Source organism: Nelumbo nucifera, chromosome 1, assembly GCF_055504915.1.
Source record: "Nelumbo nucifera cultivar China Antique chromosome 1, China Antique-T2T, whole genome shotgun sequence".
Taxonomy (NCBI): Eukaryota; Viridiplantae; Streptophyta; class Magnoliopsida; order Proteales; family Nelumbonaceae; genus Nelumbo; species Nelumbo nucifera.
The window spans coordinates 60,129,396-60,146,562 of NC_142649.1; the positions used below are offsets into that span (position 1 = coordinate 60,129,396).

Genomic DNA, 17,167 nt, shown 5'->3' on the forward strand with positions numbered 1-17,167 from the left:
AATCAAGCTTACCTCCAGATTCAATCTCAAGCCCAAACAATTCGATTAGAGCTCAGTTAGATTGCAGCCCTACACTCAAGGAATAGGCATGTTCTGAATTTTGATAAAGTACTCTGGCTTTAATGCATATTTTATAAATAATATACCAACTAGACACCATTAGGTGTCACATAGGCAAAAAGCAGAAAACATTTTTCTATTATAAGAAATGCCAAAATGACATTTTCTCAAAAAATTGTTTTTCACATGGTGCTAACACTATAAATAGAGGAAAAGACAAAACACCTAAATGGTGCTAACATAAAGAAAATGACTTAGAAGAACAATAATGATACCAAATCCATGCTTAAATGTCAATTATATTATATATATATATATATATATATATATATATATATATAATACTATAAATATAAAAAAACCAATGAACCAAACTGATTGGAAACTGAATTGGTCAATCGATTAATTGATGGGTTTCATTTCTGTTACGGTTTTCAATTTTTTAAAAACCGATAATACCAGTTTGATTTGAAAAATAACCCCACAGTTGAAATAACCAAACCGTGAACACCCCCTATTTCACGGATAGGAAAAAGCACAAAACACAAGAGGCCCATTTGGTGACGAAAGTGCCCCTGCTGTATATTATCCTCTTCACACATGCAATGAGTGAACCAGCCCACAGGTATGGCTTTACTCCAGTTTCTCATAATTTTCCATCATAAATTTCCCTTAACTTTAAACTCTCAAGTATGGATTGCTTTCTGTTATTTGTTGTGCAAAATTCCAGCATAAAGCTGTGTATAGAATTGATGAGGACCGTCGGATGCAACAGTATCTGCTGGATAGTCCAGATCAGCTGTAGGATTTGTTTACGTGGAAGAAATATCAATAAATGGGTGAAATCGGATGTCTCAATAAATTGGCACACTAGTTCAAATCAATTATCATGCTTCAACTTTGGGTGCAACTTGGGTAGGCCTAACCCGGACCTGTATCATCTCAATCTGCAGATGCTTGGCCCAAAAGTTCAGACTCTTTTAGGCTTGGCCCATGTTTAATCCATAGATTATCTGGGCCCGGTTCAAGCTTGACCAAATTATATATACATACATAGATACATATTTGTATATATGCATATATTGATGCATAGGCATATATATTTATGTCAAATTTTAGTGTGGATTAATTGACCAACCTGAATTCAACCCAAATATATCGAATTTCAATGCAGATTGGGCCCAGGTTAATAAACTGATTTTGACCTCGAGGCTTTAAGCCCAATTCTTAAGATTTAGCTTGGATTGATAGTAAACCTAGCCCAACCTATCCAAGTTGCAGCCCTACTTCAACTAAAGGCATAAAGGATGAGGGGTCCATGGCCCATCTGCTGCAATGCATTGCAAGGAAAAGAACAACACACAAAATTAAAGCCAAAAATCTTGGCAACACCACCATTATTGGCAAGGAACCTTAAGAGATCAAATCAGCCCCCCACAATGTCCCACAGTATATCCCCATCGTGTATAGGGAACATCTCCCAATAATAACATCATCATTTCTGGTATTATCATCGGGAGATGTTCCCAATACACAGCGAGAATGTACTGTAGGACATTGTGGGGGGCTGATTTGAACTCGAACCTTAGAGTATAATAGGAGGGTGCTGCCTTGATTTGATTACCAAATAAATTAATGATAATGTCTTGATAAAAGGGGATTCAAAACTTAACATTAATGCTGTATTTGCTTGCATTATTTGCACCGATAGTAGTGTAAATTCTAATTTATTTTTGCTTCAAATTTTATTTTATCAAGTTGATTATAGTACAAATGAAGTAAAATGAGACCAGAATAAAATAAAACCGAAAGCAAAATTAAACTAAAATTTGCATTCTTTTCATTTGCACTTTCTCATGCATTTGTACTAATGCAAATAAAATTGTGCTGTAACCAAACACAGCCTATGAAAAAACAAAACTGTGAGTGAGGAACAAGACCCATATGCACTTCCTGCATCCCTTGATCTGATCTCAGTTGGTCTCGATTTTCCTGTAAATTTCAAAATTTTGATGCTTATAAAGAGCAGCCCTGGGCTGGGAATGGTAGGGCTAAGGCCGAGCTCATCCAAGCTAGCTAGGAAGAAGAATCTGACTGGACCAATATCTACGTCATGGGTAGAATTTGGATCTGCTCCTCACACAAACCCACAGCACGTATTAACCGCACATTTGCAAAGTTTTTAAAACCAATTCGAACAACAAATCGGTCAGGGTCCAGTTTTCGGGTTGAACAGTCCGACCGTTGAAGCAGAATCGACAGCCCATTCTTACAAAAAAATTAAAAAATAATAATAAACCGGCTAAACCGTTGAATGATTCGAACAGTTTGACCGCTTGTGTCAGTGATTTACTACCAATTCAACGGTTTTAGGGGAAATAACAGTTCTAGGGTAAAATGAAACCAGTCACCTGACCAGTTCTCGATTTTTCCGGTCTGACCATCCAGTCGGATCCGGTTTTGAAAACCATACCTATTTGCATGTTGTTCATAGCAAATTTTTCCAATACACAGTAAAACGTGCTGTGAGATGGGTGTGAGGAGTAAATGTATACATAAATTAAATTCCGACGTGGAGTTTTCCTGGATTTTTATACTAATGTAATTTCATGTTTTTTAGTGTGAACTCTGAAAAGAAACTATATGGATTTATACCACACAACCAAACTGTTTGAATCCCATCACGAGCCAAACGGTCCCTAAGATGATTGTTATGTTAGAGAACATGCAAGAGCAAATGAAAGGAAACTTCAGCACCAAAATGGCTCCAACTGATAATTGCCATCGCAGTAGTAAGTCAAGTACATAATTGAATTTGTACATCTGAACTAGACCCGACTATCAGTTGATTGCAACCTTCTAACCTATCGGTGCTGATTTTTAGGATACTCAACAGCTTCTTCTTGTAATTAACCGACTGACTGTTGGCTCTAGTCCTGTTAATCACATAAATCATTATAGCCGCGGCTAATTCGGATGGACGATAACAGACAAATCTCGAATCAGTGACGACGGAGAGAAGAACGTGCTCAGACAATATACGCAATTCAGATTGATAGCAGGTCTTTGCGTCAAGCTTTTCGATGAAGTGATTGATGAAGCAAATAGGAGTAACGGGATACATTTTCCACTTGAGTGTAGACAGCACAAGGAGCTCCATTCTCTGAACTGATTTTGGCTCAAACACATATCTCGCTTCCACAGCCTAAGAAAATCGAAATACAAGAAAAAAGTGAATCCATGAGAGTGTGTGTGAGAGAGAGAGAGAGATTTTGGTTTACTTACCTGCAAATCTAAGAGGAGGGGCACATGGGTCTCCTCCAATTTGGCAGCTAAAGAAAGGCAAGCCACAGCAATGAGCTGCATCATCCATGGTTTGTCTATCTGAATCTGAAGAGTGGAGAGAAATTGATCGAGGTAGCTGACTGATAAAACTAACGTGAGAGCAGAGAAGCTGTACTGACCACCAACCTTCAGTATCCACTCCACTGCGTTCCGGCGGGCAGACGTCAGAGAAACATCTGTTTCACAATTGTTGAGGGTGGGATCGGGATGAGTCTGTGCTTCCTTTGACAGGAGAAGGTGCAGCTCAATTTCTTCCCAGAACTGGTCGTGGTCCAATAAAAGGTTTCTTCCGATATTGTTATTCCGTTCATCCTCTTCTTTACAGTAGAGGTCATCCACAACAAAGCGATGACTTTGAGTGTTTTGTGACGGTGGTGATGGAAGTGGTGGTGGTGGGGGTGGGGGTGGGGGTGGGGGTGGGGGTGGTTGAACCATTTTCTTCCGTCTTTTGTGAAGAAGAATAGGGCTCTTGTCCATCACTGCACATAAACAACGTTGAAGCTAGCTTCAGTGCTAAGCAGTTAACAGCCTCTAGCTGTTTGAGTCTGAGGCGTTATAAGTAAATGGTTGGAGCTTGGAGGGGTGGAGTACGAAAATAATGAATTGATAAGAGCTAGCAAGTGAGCGACGCGATCATACACAGATGACGTCGTAGATTCTGCTTCTTTTCAGGTTGATCTCGTTCTGACTCCTGATTGGGTAAACTATTTTCCTTCCTGTTATCTTTTTCCCAAAGTTGATCAGTTGCAACCCCAGATCTCCTTATAATATACTATCAATCATTTTCTTTGTTTTAGGAAGAAAGCCAGAAACTAATGAAGGGGGGGGGGGGGGGGGGCGATAGAGATGGGAGACAGATCAAACAACCAAGGTCCAGCTTTGGAATCTGAGTCGTGCAATCGCTGAGAAGAAAGTAAACGACACGTTGCTGGGTGGATACATATATAATGGGATAGAATAATTTTCTGAAGCTCTAATGGAAGTGAGATTCATTCAACACGTCCACACAATTTATCGCCGTCGACAAGCATCTTTTAATTTGCTAGGTTGGCTTATTTAATTTATTTCCGGGCACCCACTTCACGTAGCCTTGTTGCCTTGTTAGGTAGATCTCTATTTCCCAGAAACAGAATGACAGATGTTTGATTGCAATGCAGGAAGCAAGGACTCAAGCATAATTGAGAAAAATGGATAAGAATGTGGATGTAGGAAGAACCAGAGCAAAGTGCAGATTCCAGCCACAGCCATTAGGAATGGCAACGGGGCGGGAAAAATGGTGTCCGGCATATGGAGATATAAACACCGGTTTTGAACCGGTGCTGTTACATTGACATATTTTTTATAAAATAACATTAATTTTCTCGGAAAATATTGAATTTGATGTTGTTTCATGTCACACTTTTCCAATTTTCAAAGCGTGGAGTAACAATTTTTTAAAAAAACAGTATCAAACAAGAGGATATCGCTTTCTCTGATGTGACACCATTTTCTCAAAAAAGGGCATCTATGCCAAACATCACCTTTTTTTCATCTTCTTGAGAAATGGAAACTTTGAATTTGCCCTGCCCTGCTCCAATCATTTCAAATTATAAATTTATTTTCTTTCCAAAACCTACTTAGAACTATATTATATTACATAATATAATATAATAATTTTATATAGAGAGAATTTGGAGACGAGGCCAGGGCGGAATGGACAAATACCATCTCCACCCCATCCCCGGTATCCATAGTAAACCTGAAACCTGAGCAATTTCCATCTCTAGCCAGCCCAAAAACCTAATTTGAATGCCAATCGAATCTTTTAGTAATTAATTAACAACTAAACCAAGCTAGCTACCTAAATAACACTTTTAATTAGAAAATTCAGTTTCTGTTGACTACAGATGCACAAGTAACGAAAGAGTTGATGTAATATTGGGGACTGGGGCATTGCCATTACTCATCAGAGCAACTTGAAAATTAATATGTCTTGATGGTGAAATAAATATGTTTGATTCGATCAAAACCGTTGTTCCTGCTCTACCCATTTATTGTTTGTGGCCGACACATTCCACTATTCCATTTTGTAGCCCCTTTAATTTATTGTTTGTCATGTCTGAAGTCTGATTTCTGAAGTCTGAGCATACACACACATTCATCTATGGAAAATAGCAGCAATACCTCCGTGGAATCTATTACTATAAACCGAACTGATTACTGAACTCAACTCTGCAAATTTTGATTTAGAGCCTTGTTTCCATTTTGGATCTCAATGGCTCATGTATTAATTTATGAGTATTTAAGTAGGGCTGGTTATTCATTCGGTCACCACTGTCAAGCCTCTCTTTTTTTTAATTCAAATTGAAGCTTATTTGATAGGCTGAATCTTGACTAGTAAATCCAGTTGTAGTAGATGTGGTATCGTAGAGTTCTAATCCAAATGGACCAAACCAAAGGGCCACGATTAGATTAATACAACATTCAAACTTGAAGCATGGATAAGCACAGACCCATTTATATCTTATGCTAAAATTTAATTAATTATAATGAAAGCAATGAAGATAAAACACTAAGCAATTTTGTTAAGCTAAGTCTATACCATTTTAAGGAAGCATTCAACCTAAAAGATTAGACTGTTAGATGAGATCCTGAATAGGTTTTTATTCTCTAATAGACCCGATGCAAATATGACCTTGGTTTGGCTTATTAATGAAAACCAATGTAAATATAAAAACCAAAATGACCCATTGAGCCAACTCTTTTGTTTTTAATTTTTAATTAGAATCACCTAATTTTTAAAGAATTTCCGATTTCATGCACAAATTTCCTTTTTAGGGTTTGATTATGATATGAAAAAGATATGATATCCGAAAAACAATTGACCAATAAATTAGAATTATAAATGTGATAGCGAATAACATGGGTGGGTTTTAATTGGTCAAAACTCTTTTCATACCGTATCTTCCCGGCATCATAATAGGGGGTGGCCTTCTGATTTATGCAGTACTACTCCAATAGCTGCTTAAAATAATTCTACTATCCAGCATAACCACATGGTTACGAGTCTGTTGGGCCCAGTTGATCAATGAGGTGGTGGAAGTGTGGAACCAATCAAATGTTGGCTCTAAATCCAACAAATATATAACAGGTGACCAATGGACCACCAAAGCCCAGACCCAAGCTTTTGCCTTTATTTATTATTGGCTAAGCCTACGAGTTCCCTCTGTTTTTTACTTTTTTTTTCCCTCTAGGCTTATGACCATTTCGTTTTTGTAAGTTCAGGTTATCAAATGTCGCTTTATTTTATTCTTAACATAAGGGTGTGTGAATTACAAATGCCCTTACTAGGGTTTCCAATGGTAACACATACCAACCTCATGTTGTTTTGAAATTACAATCAACCCTCTAGTAAGAAGTAAAACAAGAGACATTTTTAATGGCAAATATGCAATCACATAAATACCCTCGTATTTGATTCAAATGCCAACTATTCCAATTTGCCAATGACCTAGTAGCTGACACAGTCGGATTGAGATCCCTCCCAATGTGGAGGCACAGGATCAAACCCACATATCTGCAAGTTCTTCGACTCTCGGTGGTCCTCATGTACACCCTGCATCAATTTATCTTCAGTCTACTTAGTTTTAATGTCATTTTACTTGTATCAAATGTCTTATAGACATAAACTAGAGGCACAACTATCAATCCAAGTATAGAGCAATTTTAGAAACCTGGCATAAATATCTGCTATCATTGGAAACCCAATGTAGGGTATTCTTAGTGTTTGTTTGGCATCGATGCTGTATATACAGCACCGTTCTTTTTTTTTAGAAACATTACTGCTAGGTAGGACGTTTCCTGGGACAACAACAACACTTGTTTGGTACAAGTGCTCCATATCTGTTTTCAGCACTGGTATTCAATATAAAAAATCCACATCACTGCCACATCATGACCTCATTGGCAGCAATGAGCTCCAAACTGAGAAAATATCAAATTCAGCGTTTCCCCAAACCACACCTTCTCGATTTGCAAAACATGATTTAGAGCACCGTTTTTTATAGAAAAACTGTTGCAAACATATTATCGTTTTCTGAAACACCAATTTTTCCAACATGACGCTAATGTAACACCATTTTCTGGAGCAACGGCATTGATGCCAAAGACTGCCTTAATTTTTCCCTTTTACATATAATTCAAAAATTCTTGGCCATTTGTATAGCTAGTGTGGTATACAATAAGGTACTACCAAGTTTTGTCTCCGAGTCCCAAAATGAAAAAAATTAAAAAAAAAAAAGCATGAACTCAGCACCTACAAATACATTAACTCCTGGAACTAAATCCATTTAATTCGTCATTGTTTTGTTTGTGTTTTTCTCGGTTTAATACCAATCCTCCGACAGGCGTACTTTATTCATGAATCTACATCCATTGACTTGTATCATTTATCTTTCCCATGTTTGATAAAAGACAAATAACATCTTCTCTTTTACCAACACGGTGGGTTGTATCGGAAAGTGGTCACACGTGACCACCCATTCGCACGAAAACAATAGTATTATTTCGCCAAAAGAATGAAGTATAAAAAGACGACTTCGTGCTTTTGGAGGTCTTTGTACTTTTAAAAAGTATAAAAGCAGAAACACAAAATATACAATACAAACACTATATCGTATTCTTCATACTTTTATAATTTCATAAGTATTAAATTACTTTATAAAAGTATGAAAGTACTTTACTAAAAGTCTATCCAAACAGGGTGTTAGTGTCCACTTCGAGTTTTTTTTTCTATGCCTCTTCGAGTTATAAATTCCTTCTGACTCCTATCACAATGTAAAAATTAATATTAGTTTAACAAAAAAGTTTGAGGGGCCAAGGACCCATACTTGGCTCCACCCTGCTTTCACCATAATGGTCCAATCTTTTGGGTAAGCAAGTAAACCAATGATGTCATAATTAAATAATAAAAATTTAAAAGATAGATAGAAACACAAAAAATTAAAAAAAAAATAACATAAAATTTATAAAAAAAAAAATTGAGATATTTAAGATATTATAAACTTATCATATCAAATCGAAATTAGTGTGATAAACAAGAATTATTTTTATAATTAACTATGCAAATGGAATAAAAATTTAAAGTTGCCCAAAAATGAGTTTTCTTCCTTTTCAAGCCAAATAGGCCAATACATGGTGTCCTAATTATATAATAAAAACTCAAAAATACATAGAAATAAAAAAATATATAAAAAACACAAATTTGTCTATAAAAGTTGTGCACATCTCTAATAACATATATTTATCATATTAAATAAAAATAAATATGATATATAAGAAGTATTTATATTAACAATGAAAATGAAATATCAGATCTAAATACACTGCTTTTATTACTTATCCTTTTCAAATGATTCTAATAAGGATATTGAAATTATTAATATTATCTGAAATTACTATAAATTTTATTAAACAAGAGAAAATACACCTATGAAGGGGTAAAAGCTTTATCCCTCGATAAAAGCTATACACCATACAATTAAAAACAAAGGAGGTCTTGAAAAATGAAATCTCAGTCAACTCTAAGACAAAGGAGGTCGTGATCTTGTTTAATTGTTGGATATCCAACTAATAAAATAGTGCAATGTTCAAAACTCATGGTAACGTGTTTCCAGAAATCAGACAATCTATTCACTAATATTAGGAGCCTACTTCAATCATTCTAGTGCCATACATAATCAAAATGATCGAAGTTTCAATTATCAAAAAAAAAAGGAAAAAAGAAAAAAGAAAAAAGAAAAAAGAAAAAAGAAAAAGAGATGATGATGATGATTGAGGAAGCAGCATGGAACTATAATGTGAATTGCAAAGGACAATATGACAGAGTGCAAGGACCTTTCATTTCTAAAAAAATGGGTAATTTTCTCCTTAATAATGCAGAACACATGAAGATTCTGAACCACAAAAAGAATGCTTGATAAATATTCAGATTTCTGGGTCCTCATGGCATTCTTACAAGTTAATTTTGTCAAGTATGAAATCCATGCCAAATCACTGGATATAAGAAAGAACTTCAGAGGAAAATTTGCAAACTGAAGAGTAATAATTGCCTGAAAAACCCTAATGGCAGTTTCATGATGGAGATTATACATAGACTTAGGCACTTAGCTGATGATCATCTGGTTAAGGAAGGCAGCCTGCTCCGGAAAATACTCCATCAATTCATCCTTGGTTACCCAGACATGATCCTCGCACTTACCAATCTTGAACTTGTTAGCTGCAATAACTTGTGACTTGAAAAAGAATCGCTGGTAAAAGAATGGATGTCACAGACAAAACAGAAGACAGTCAAAAGGGGAAAGTACAAAACCCGGGGGGGTAGCAAGGTACCATGAAGAATTATGTTAAAAAGTATACACACTACAAAGACAACCTCTACTGGTAAGTTTCTCTTACAAGTTACAACGTGTCAAAACAACAAAGTTTTTACAGTTTAGCTGGGCACAGCTCATTTCAATCAAGCTGTCTTTGTTTTGAAGGCATTAATGTTTTGCAGGCTTTGCAGCAAAATATAAATTTTTAGGTAATTTATTTGCATTTTGGTACACAGGAGCATTAGTGTGCTTTATTATCAGATGGTAGACTGGTATTAACGTGCATTTTTAATGGTGCAATTGCTACTTGCTAGTGTAAGAACATCTAGAGAAGAAACTGAGAGCTTCTGGTTATAAATTGTCTACACTAGGAGACAACCTTTACCTTATATTTGTTTACACTAGTCATAGATAAGCTAATTTGTTTACGGTAAGTCAAGGTCTAAAAGAGTCTGGGTATGCAGGGAGGTGACTGGTAATGGGGACATTTTACATAGAGCCCTTAGCATAGGTGCTAAGGCTGGCCCAGCCCGGCCCCTGCTCACCCCTAATAGTGGATAAATTCTTCTTCCAGCTGGTCCCCCTAATCTGCTCTCTATTAGGGGTAGAACTTGGGTAGGCCCAACTCAAGCCCAGACCAACCCAACACAAAATTGTATACAAGTTGGGCGTGGAGTTTTGGTCCTCAGGCTGGATTTGGGCCCAAAACCTCAGGCTTTTTATTTCTCAGTCTAGGCCCTGGCCTAGCCCTTGGGTAGCCTGAACCCATATTGGTCCCCCTAATCCCAGCCAACCTTGACCTAATCTCATTATCTCAACCCAGCCCAAGGTGTCAAGGCATGTAGGTAATTCAAGGTGACCGAGGAGTGCCTTGTGTCCAAGTTTCCTGGAACATCTTGACAATGACCGAGGAGTGCCTAGTGTCCAAGTTTCCTGTACTAAACATCTTGACAACTTTGCCCCACCAAGACATATCAGGCCATTTATACATACATACACATGCACATACATGCATTCATACAACATACACCATGAATAATATACAGAAGGATGCTTTAAAAATTGTAGGACTATGGTAGCATAGCTGCAAGGCATCAAGGTGACAGGGGAGTGCCATTCTCCTAGTTGCCTAGATTAAACACCTTGACAACTATGCCCCCACCAAGTTTAAAACCATAGTATGGGGTAAAAAGAAGTAGAGAATACGAGCACGCAGAAAATAGAGCCCATCCACAAAAACCTTGTTTCTTACAGAAATAAAATTCTTCTGAGAGTAAAGAGCAAAGTTTAATATGGTAAGCACTATATAAGAAGCCAGATAGCAGTTAGAAGAAAAGGCACTCATCAATAACTACCTTAAATGAAGGAAGATCAGGTGCATCTCCTGTTGATTGTATAACCATATGAGCAAAAGGTGCATTTCCGACAAAATATGTTTTGGAGAGATCTCCAATAACAGATTTTAAGGCAGACTCTGCACACTGCAAATTAAGCATATAAAAAAAAGGATTTTGCAGAAAAGAAAATAAAAAAAGCATAAAGAAAATATTGAATTTTCATATTGCCTTGCGTAGTGTCTCTTCATTCTCATAAACCTTTTCCGGAAAATGCCAGACTGGCTTTCCTGCTGGAGAGCCATAACTGCTACCATAGAGAAGGAGATAAAGTCGTCTGTCAAGTGCTCTCTGCAATGACCTTAAAGAAAGAAAAGAAAATTAGATCTTTGTGCTTAAACATAGATTCCACTACCACACTACAATCTATGGCTCAAAGACATTTAATCATTCAAAGCCAGATACCTGAGGTTAAGCATAAAAGTTAGTAGTGTAAGGGGGCACATGCTATCGCACATGTGCAAGTAAAGATGAAGGCAAAAACATAAGTTACTCTGATTTCACTTTTTATGACATGCACCAAAACTAAGGAAAGTACCCACTTTATATATTATAGATAATACATCCTACTCGGCTCGAAGACATCCAGAACCAATCTAGTAGAAAATTTCCAAACTGCACTTCTTAGCACATAAACAAGTACATATTTGAAAATTTTAATGTTACTACTTTACTTTCTCTTCAGGCTCAGTTTGGAAGGAGTACAAATACAAATATGTACAGTACAAATACATACAAAATACAAGGTTTTGCACTCTACGTATTTGTATTTGTACTCCTTCCAAACTGAGCCTTAGGCACAAAGACACTATCTAGCGACAAATAGGTCAATATATATTTTTGTATACCAACTTGGAACCTTAGGCACAAAGACACTATCTAGCGACAAAGAGGTCAATATATATTTTTGTAATCCAACCTAAATGTGGGCAAAGGCATATCAGGTATAAAGGTTTCTTTTAGAAATTATATTTACCTTTAAGAACTCTGATAGCATCATAAACCAGTATCAGTAACTCTATTAAAAAAAGACCACTTAGTGAGTTGGCTGTAAGGCTACTACTAGGTATGTCATAGTATAAGCATTCTTTTTTTTAATATTTTTGAAGTCAATAATCAAGGTACTAAAGCTTGAGCAAATCTGATTGCATTTTCTTGTGGGATCTCCAATGTCCAAAACCAATGTAAAGCTATGTAATACTAATGGTTTCATAGCATAGACTCTATTTAATGAATGTTAAATGAAGAACTAGAAAAATCAGTTATTTAGAGTTCAGGACTGAAAAAAGAACTAGAAGATAAAATAAAAACTGATGAACAAAAAACATTGTTCTGTCTTGCAAACATGCAAGGGTACATGAATATTGCAATAAGCTGAAGTTTAGACTTTTCTTTTTTGATAAATGGTGAGTATTATAAATAAATATTAAAGAGGCAAAAGTAATATAGCTAAGCCTTTATTACTAAGTCATGATCTCTAGAGTTAGTTTTTCCTTTTTATTCTTTCTTTTTTCTTGATCTCTACAGTTGCTTAAACCATACTTGTCAACATCAGTTTTGCAAGTTTATGACATGCAATGTTATAAAAGTGCCAACCAGTCAATGACACTGACTAGTTGGTTGAGGGCCATTCTGATTGCATTTGCATCATTCACTAACCAGTTACTAACTCATGATGCAGTCACCAGGATCACTAAGTATCAATTAGTTCAACGAACAACTATTTGTGTGTACCTCTAACTACATAAATAGTATCATAGATAACTTTATATTGTACTATCCTTGTGTTCATGATAGCATATAGTTGGATGAGTGTGTATGAAATAGAAGCAAGGCATAACATAGGCAAGTAAAAGAATTAATTTTAATTCTTCTTCCAATCAATGGTACACTTTTTGTAGAGAAGTACAAAGAAATTTTAGGTCTTATGTTTGCAAAACAGGACCCTGTATGATCAATGTTCTACATCATATCTGCTATTGAATATTTACAGTTCTATTTTTTTAGGTTTTGTTTGTTTGCAGCAAAAATCTGAACCAGATATAAATTTTGCACCTAGTTCAGTTTTGCATCAGTTTTTTTGTAACTTTGATTTGCACTCCTGCCTGATACAAAAATTATACTGAATTTAATGAAGACACAATAAAGAGAAAAGACGATGAGCAACAATATAAATGTAGCTCCCTATTACTGAAGTAGGAGACAAATTGACTCCCTGCAGCTAGAAATGTAACACAAGACAAGTGGATATTCCAATTGCAATTGCAGTTTTCACAATAATCATGATTTGCATATATGTACACTGTTAATTGATTTTCATTCCCTTGTCATTTTCAACTAAGTGTTTATGAGTCCGAGGCCATAATATAGTGTCTTCCGGATATTATGGATGATACATGGAAGATGGCCTAGACATGGACACAGAAATATGAAAATATACCCCAGATAACAACCTGATGATAAAGCAATTCAAAAGACAAGAATATCCTCTTCATAAAAGGATCAGACATGTACCCCATGCTGATCCAAAAGGAATTATACCAATGGAATGAATTAAGATAGACATATACACAAAGAGAAATATACATATTTGTGAATGAGGTTGTTCTCCTGCCTAAATGCACTTCATATAAATAACCTTGTACCTTCTATCATTTTTCTCGTCAGCTTCAGTGACCCGTGGAGCTGGCACATAGTCAATCTGGTAGTCACCTTTTCCCCTGATTACAGAAGTAACTGCTAAATGAGTAATGTTGTGGTACTGCTAAAAATTCAGCCTGCAATAAGAAGAAAAAGGCATATAGGGAAAAATGCATGAAATTATCCACTATGTATAGATGAGTTTAAACCTTTAAGGTATTAAATTCCAATTCTGAACTAGGTTTCCACTTTCAACCATGCTACCAAAAGATTAATATTTCAAAGTTCATCAAAAGTTTTGGTTGGCATGGAGGGAGATATAAATTATCAGATCTCTAAGAAACCATCCTACAAGGCAGTGTAGTGTACAAAACTACAAATAGTCCTACAAGTGGAGATGGTCATACTTCTACTGTTCTACAATGCAGAATGAAACTAAATCATCTCATATAGCTTTTAAAGGCAACTAAACTAATAATATAACATCTAAAATGGAATCACTTCTGGTTGTTAAGAAAAACAAATAAATGGAAAAATTAGCTAATATCTTGAAACCCTGAAAGAATACCCAGAGCTAGCTTCACTTTAGATGATGAACTCATACAAAGGAAAACAACAACAAGATCATTTCATTCCACGTGGCATCCCAATTCCCAACATGCCATTAGCTCATCAAGAAAGCGGTTCCATGACCCACCCTGGAATTGGAATGCAGTAATACATGGATTTCAGTCTGCTGTCCTGAAATCAGGTCTCTCTCACACTATAGCATTTTCCTTTTTGTTATGTCCTTATAAAGGCTTCAAATTGCGGATTAAAGTTTCCCCAAAAAGAATTTTCTCCAATGACAACCCAATTTTTCTTAGATGAAGAGTTCACAAGTTCCCTCAATCTTGGCTCTCCCCTTCCAAATTCCATGCCAAACATTCTTTTGTTTTCAACAAGTCATGCCAAAAAAAGCTCCCCTCGCCCAATTTAAAGGACTGATTGCTTTACTAATATTCAGCTATCCAGTTCCAATTATAATCCCATTCAAACTTCAAATCCACTTACCATTACCCATGATGAACTTCAAATACAAATGAAATGGGAAGTCACTTAGCATCAATACTTACATACATGCATGCATATATACATTTGTACAACTTAACATCCAAAAGCAATGGCTAATTCACCTGGCATCAGACTTGCTTAAGACCTCATCTGGATATTTCCGCCGATATTTCTGCCTCCATCGGAACCTACAGCCCATTGAAGATCTCCGAATGCATCAGAACATGAACACTTACTATTTATTTGTAAGAGTAAAGAATAAAAACAATCCGATAAATGAATATAAGACGGTGAAAAAAATGAAAGGAAAATAAAATACACTCACGAGAACTCCTGAAATGCGTAAACTACGGGATCGATCTTCGGTATCACGACTGGTAATCTCTCGAATAATACAGCTGCCACAATCCTATCTGTATTTGAATGAGAAGATGTAGAGAACCCCCGCTTTCTCAGAGATCCAGATAACAATTTGAGCTTCTGCATTGCTCGATCAAAAGTCAAGGCCTGTTTTTTTCATTTCCTGTGCTGATTCCAAATTTTAGAAAATCTACTAAAGCCATCTCTTAAACCCTAGAAAAAGAGTTAACACGAACACGCGGAACTGAGTCAGAAACCAACTGAAAAATGAATTGCGGGAAGCGGGCTGCGGCGCGCCCCAGTGCTTTCGACCCGTGGTCGAACCGTCAGATCGGAGTGGTCAATCCGTCACTCACTCGGACAGATTTTGGTCAAGACCTATTAATTGAAAAAAAAAAAACCCAGTCTCTAACATACGAATTCTGGAAACAATTTCCGAAGGAAGCAAAAGCAATGATTTTGATTCTACTCCTAATGGGCCAGGGCCATGGCAACGGCAAGTTTGGGTCTTGGGATTGATTAAAAATGAGCTTTTATTTGAATAATCACTTATTTTGGGTCTTGGGATTGATTAAAAATGAGCCTTTAAAAATAATCACTTGAAATAAATACTTATTTCAAAAACCTAAAATATATTATTAATTGTTTATTTAATTTCTTTTCTAACCTGTCTTAGTGCATCATGTTATTTTGAAATATTTATATTACCCCTATTTGAAAATTGAAAATTTTGATTTTTCACTGAACACTTAATTGAATAAATACTTATTTTTCAAATAAGCATTCCCGAATTTAGCCTATGTTTGATAAAAACCCAAAATGCAAATATATGCATTTCAAACAAATGCAAATATCTGCTACATCAGTTGTCGTAGCTTTGTGTTAAGGCCGTGAATCACATTCTTGATGTATTGATGTGAGTCCATTTTGAATAGGAAGAAGTGACATTAAGGTGGGCCCCAAAGTATATTCAAAGGCTATGATTTCAGGTTCTAATCCAAGGCTATGCCGTTAAAGGTGGATTTCGCTTCATCAGTGCACTCATGTTTAGCTTTGTCTACGCTTGGCAGGCTTACGTTAGGGACAACACCGTCATTTTCGCCTGTAAGATTTTTGGGAGAACTGATGTCATCCTCAGGCAGACCACCAAAAGCTTAACGTACTCTTTGAGGAGGGGTGGTCGACCTCCTTGGGTGCCTAACCTTGGCACTCCTAGACCTTCATCCCCTTGTGGGGCGGCCCTGGTTAACGGCTAGCATGGCTACCAGGGTTCCTCATGGACGCACACTTGCTCATGGGGATAGTGTTGGACCGATACTGCGCTACCGATACTCAAGGGAGGCTTGGCATGTGGGCCTGGCTCAAGCATGACCCTTCACCACGCCAGCCCCTTGCCCAAGCTGAGTGAGCTATCCCATTGCCTCTAGCGCACGGGTGTGTTTCGGCCCAAGCGGTTGCCTATCATCATGGCACACAGGTGCCTGTCATCATCGGCATACAGGAGACCCTTCACATCGGTGCCAAGTCACCTCATCAGCGCACAGTCGCTTTGCATTATGGTTGTCCCCCGTTAGCACGTAAACGGTGCCTCCCATTGACCGGTCTGAGCCAGGAGAGTGCCCCGACCATTGGACTTGAGGTCATGATCCAGTGCTACTGACTTTGGTGGAGCCATCTCATCGGGCAACTCCTAGCCTCTAAGCTTACAAAGGCTTGTCCTGGCATACCTTGGCATGGACGTCGCACGGGTTTCTTCCGCTGTAGAACTACCCCCGTGACACTCAGGTGAGGGAGAGCTCTCATCAAGTGTTTCTGGAATTCAGCAACCCCCCCCCCCATCGATTTAAAAGGAAAATGACCAAATATGTCCGTGCAAAAGATGAATTGGTCTATATTTAGTTTTATACTGTTGTGTGTTTGGAAGATCAGTGTAAATCATGAAAGAGAATAGGGAATGGGGTC

General features: G+C 37.0%; 2 protein-coding genes across 3 annotated transcripts; both read right to left on the reverse strand.

Annotated features, from left to right (window-relative positions):
- Window positions 1-2,738: 2,738 nt before the first annotated feature.
- Window positions 2,739-3,882, reverse strand: LOC104589826 (cyclin-D3-3-like). Its single transcript, XM_088896790.1, has 2 exons — window positions 3,346-3,882; window positions 2,739-3,265 (listed from the first exon to the last, which is right to left on the reverse strand). The coding sequence occupies exons 1-2, from the start codon at window positions 3,880-3,882 to the stop codon at window positions 2,858-2,860; spliced, it is 945 nt and encodes a 314-aa protein (XP_088752916.1). The 3' UTR covers window positions 2,739-2,857.
- A 5,385-nt stretch (window positions 3,883-9,267) lies between these two features.
- Window positions 9,268-15,466, reverse strand: LOC104591047 (uncharacterized). Of its 2 annotated transcripts, none has more exons than XM_088903714.1 (6): window positions 15,171-15,466; window positions 14,980-15,033; window positions 13,798-13,872; window positions 11,324-11,453; window positions 11,114-11,239; window positions 9,268-9,692 (listed from the first exon to the last, which is right to left on the reverse strand). In XM_088903714.1, the coding sequence occupies exons 1-6, from the start codon at window positions 15,329-15,331 to the stop codon at window positions 9,549-9,551; spliced, it is 690 nt and encodes a 229-aa protein (XP_088759840.1). In that variant the 5' UTR covers window positions 15,332-15,466; the 3' UTR covers window positions 9,268-9,548. The 2 variants fall into 2 exon arrangements, with proteins under 2 accessions (XP_088759840.1, XP_088759838.1); XM_088903712.1 differs by having other exon boundaries at window positions 14,968-15,033; window positions 15,171-15,459.
- Window positions 15,467-17,167: the final 1,701 nt, after the last annotated feature.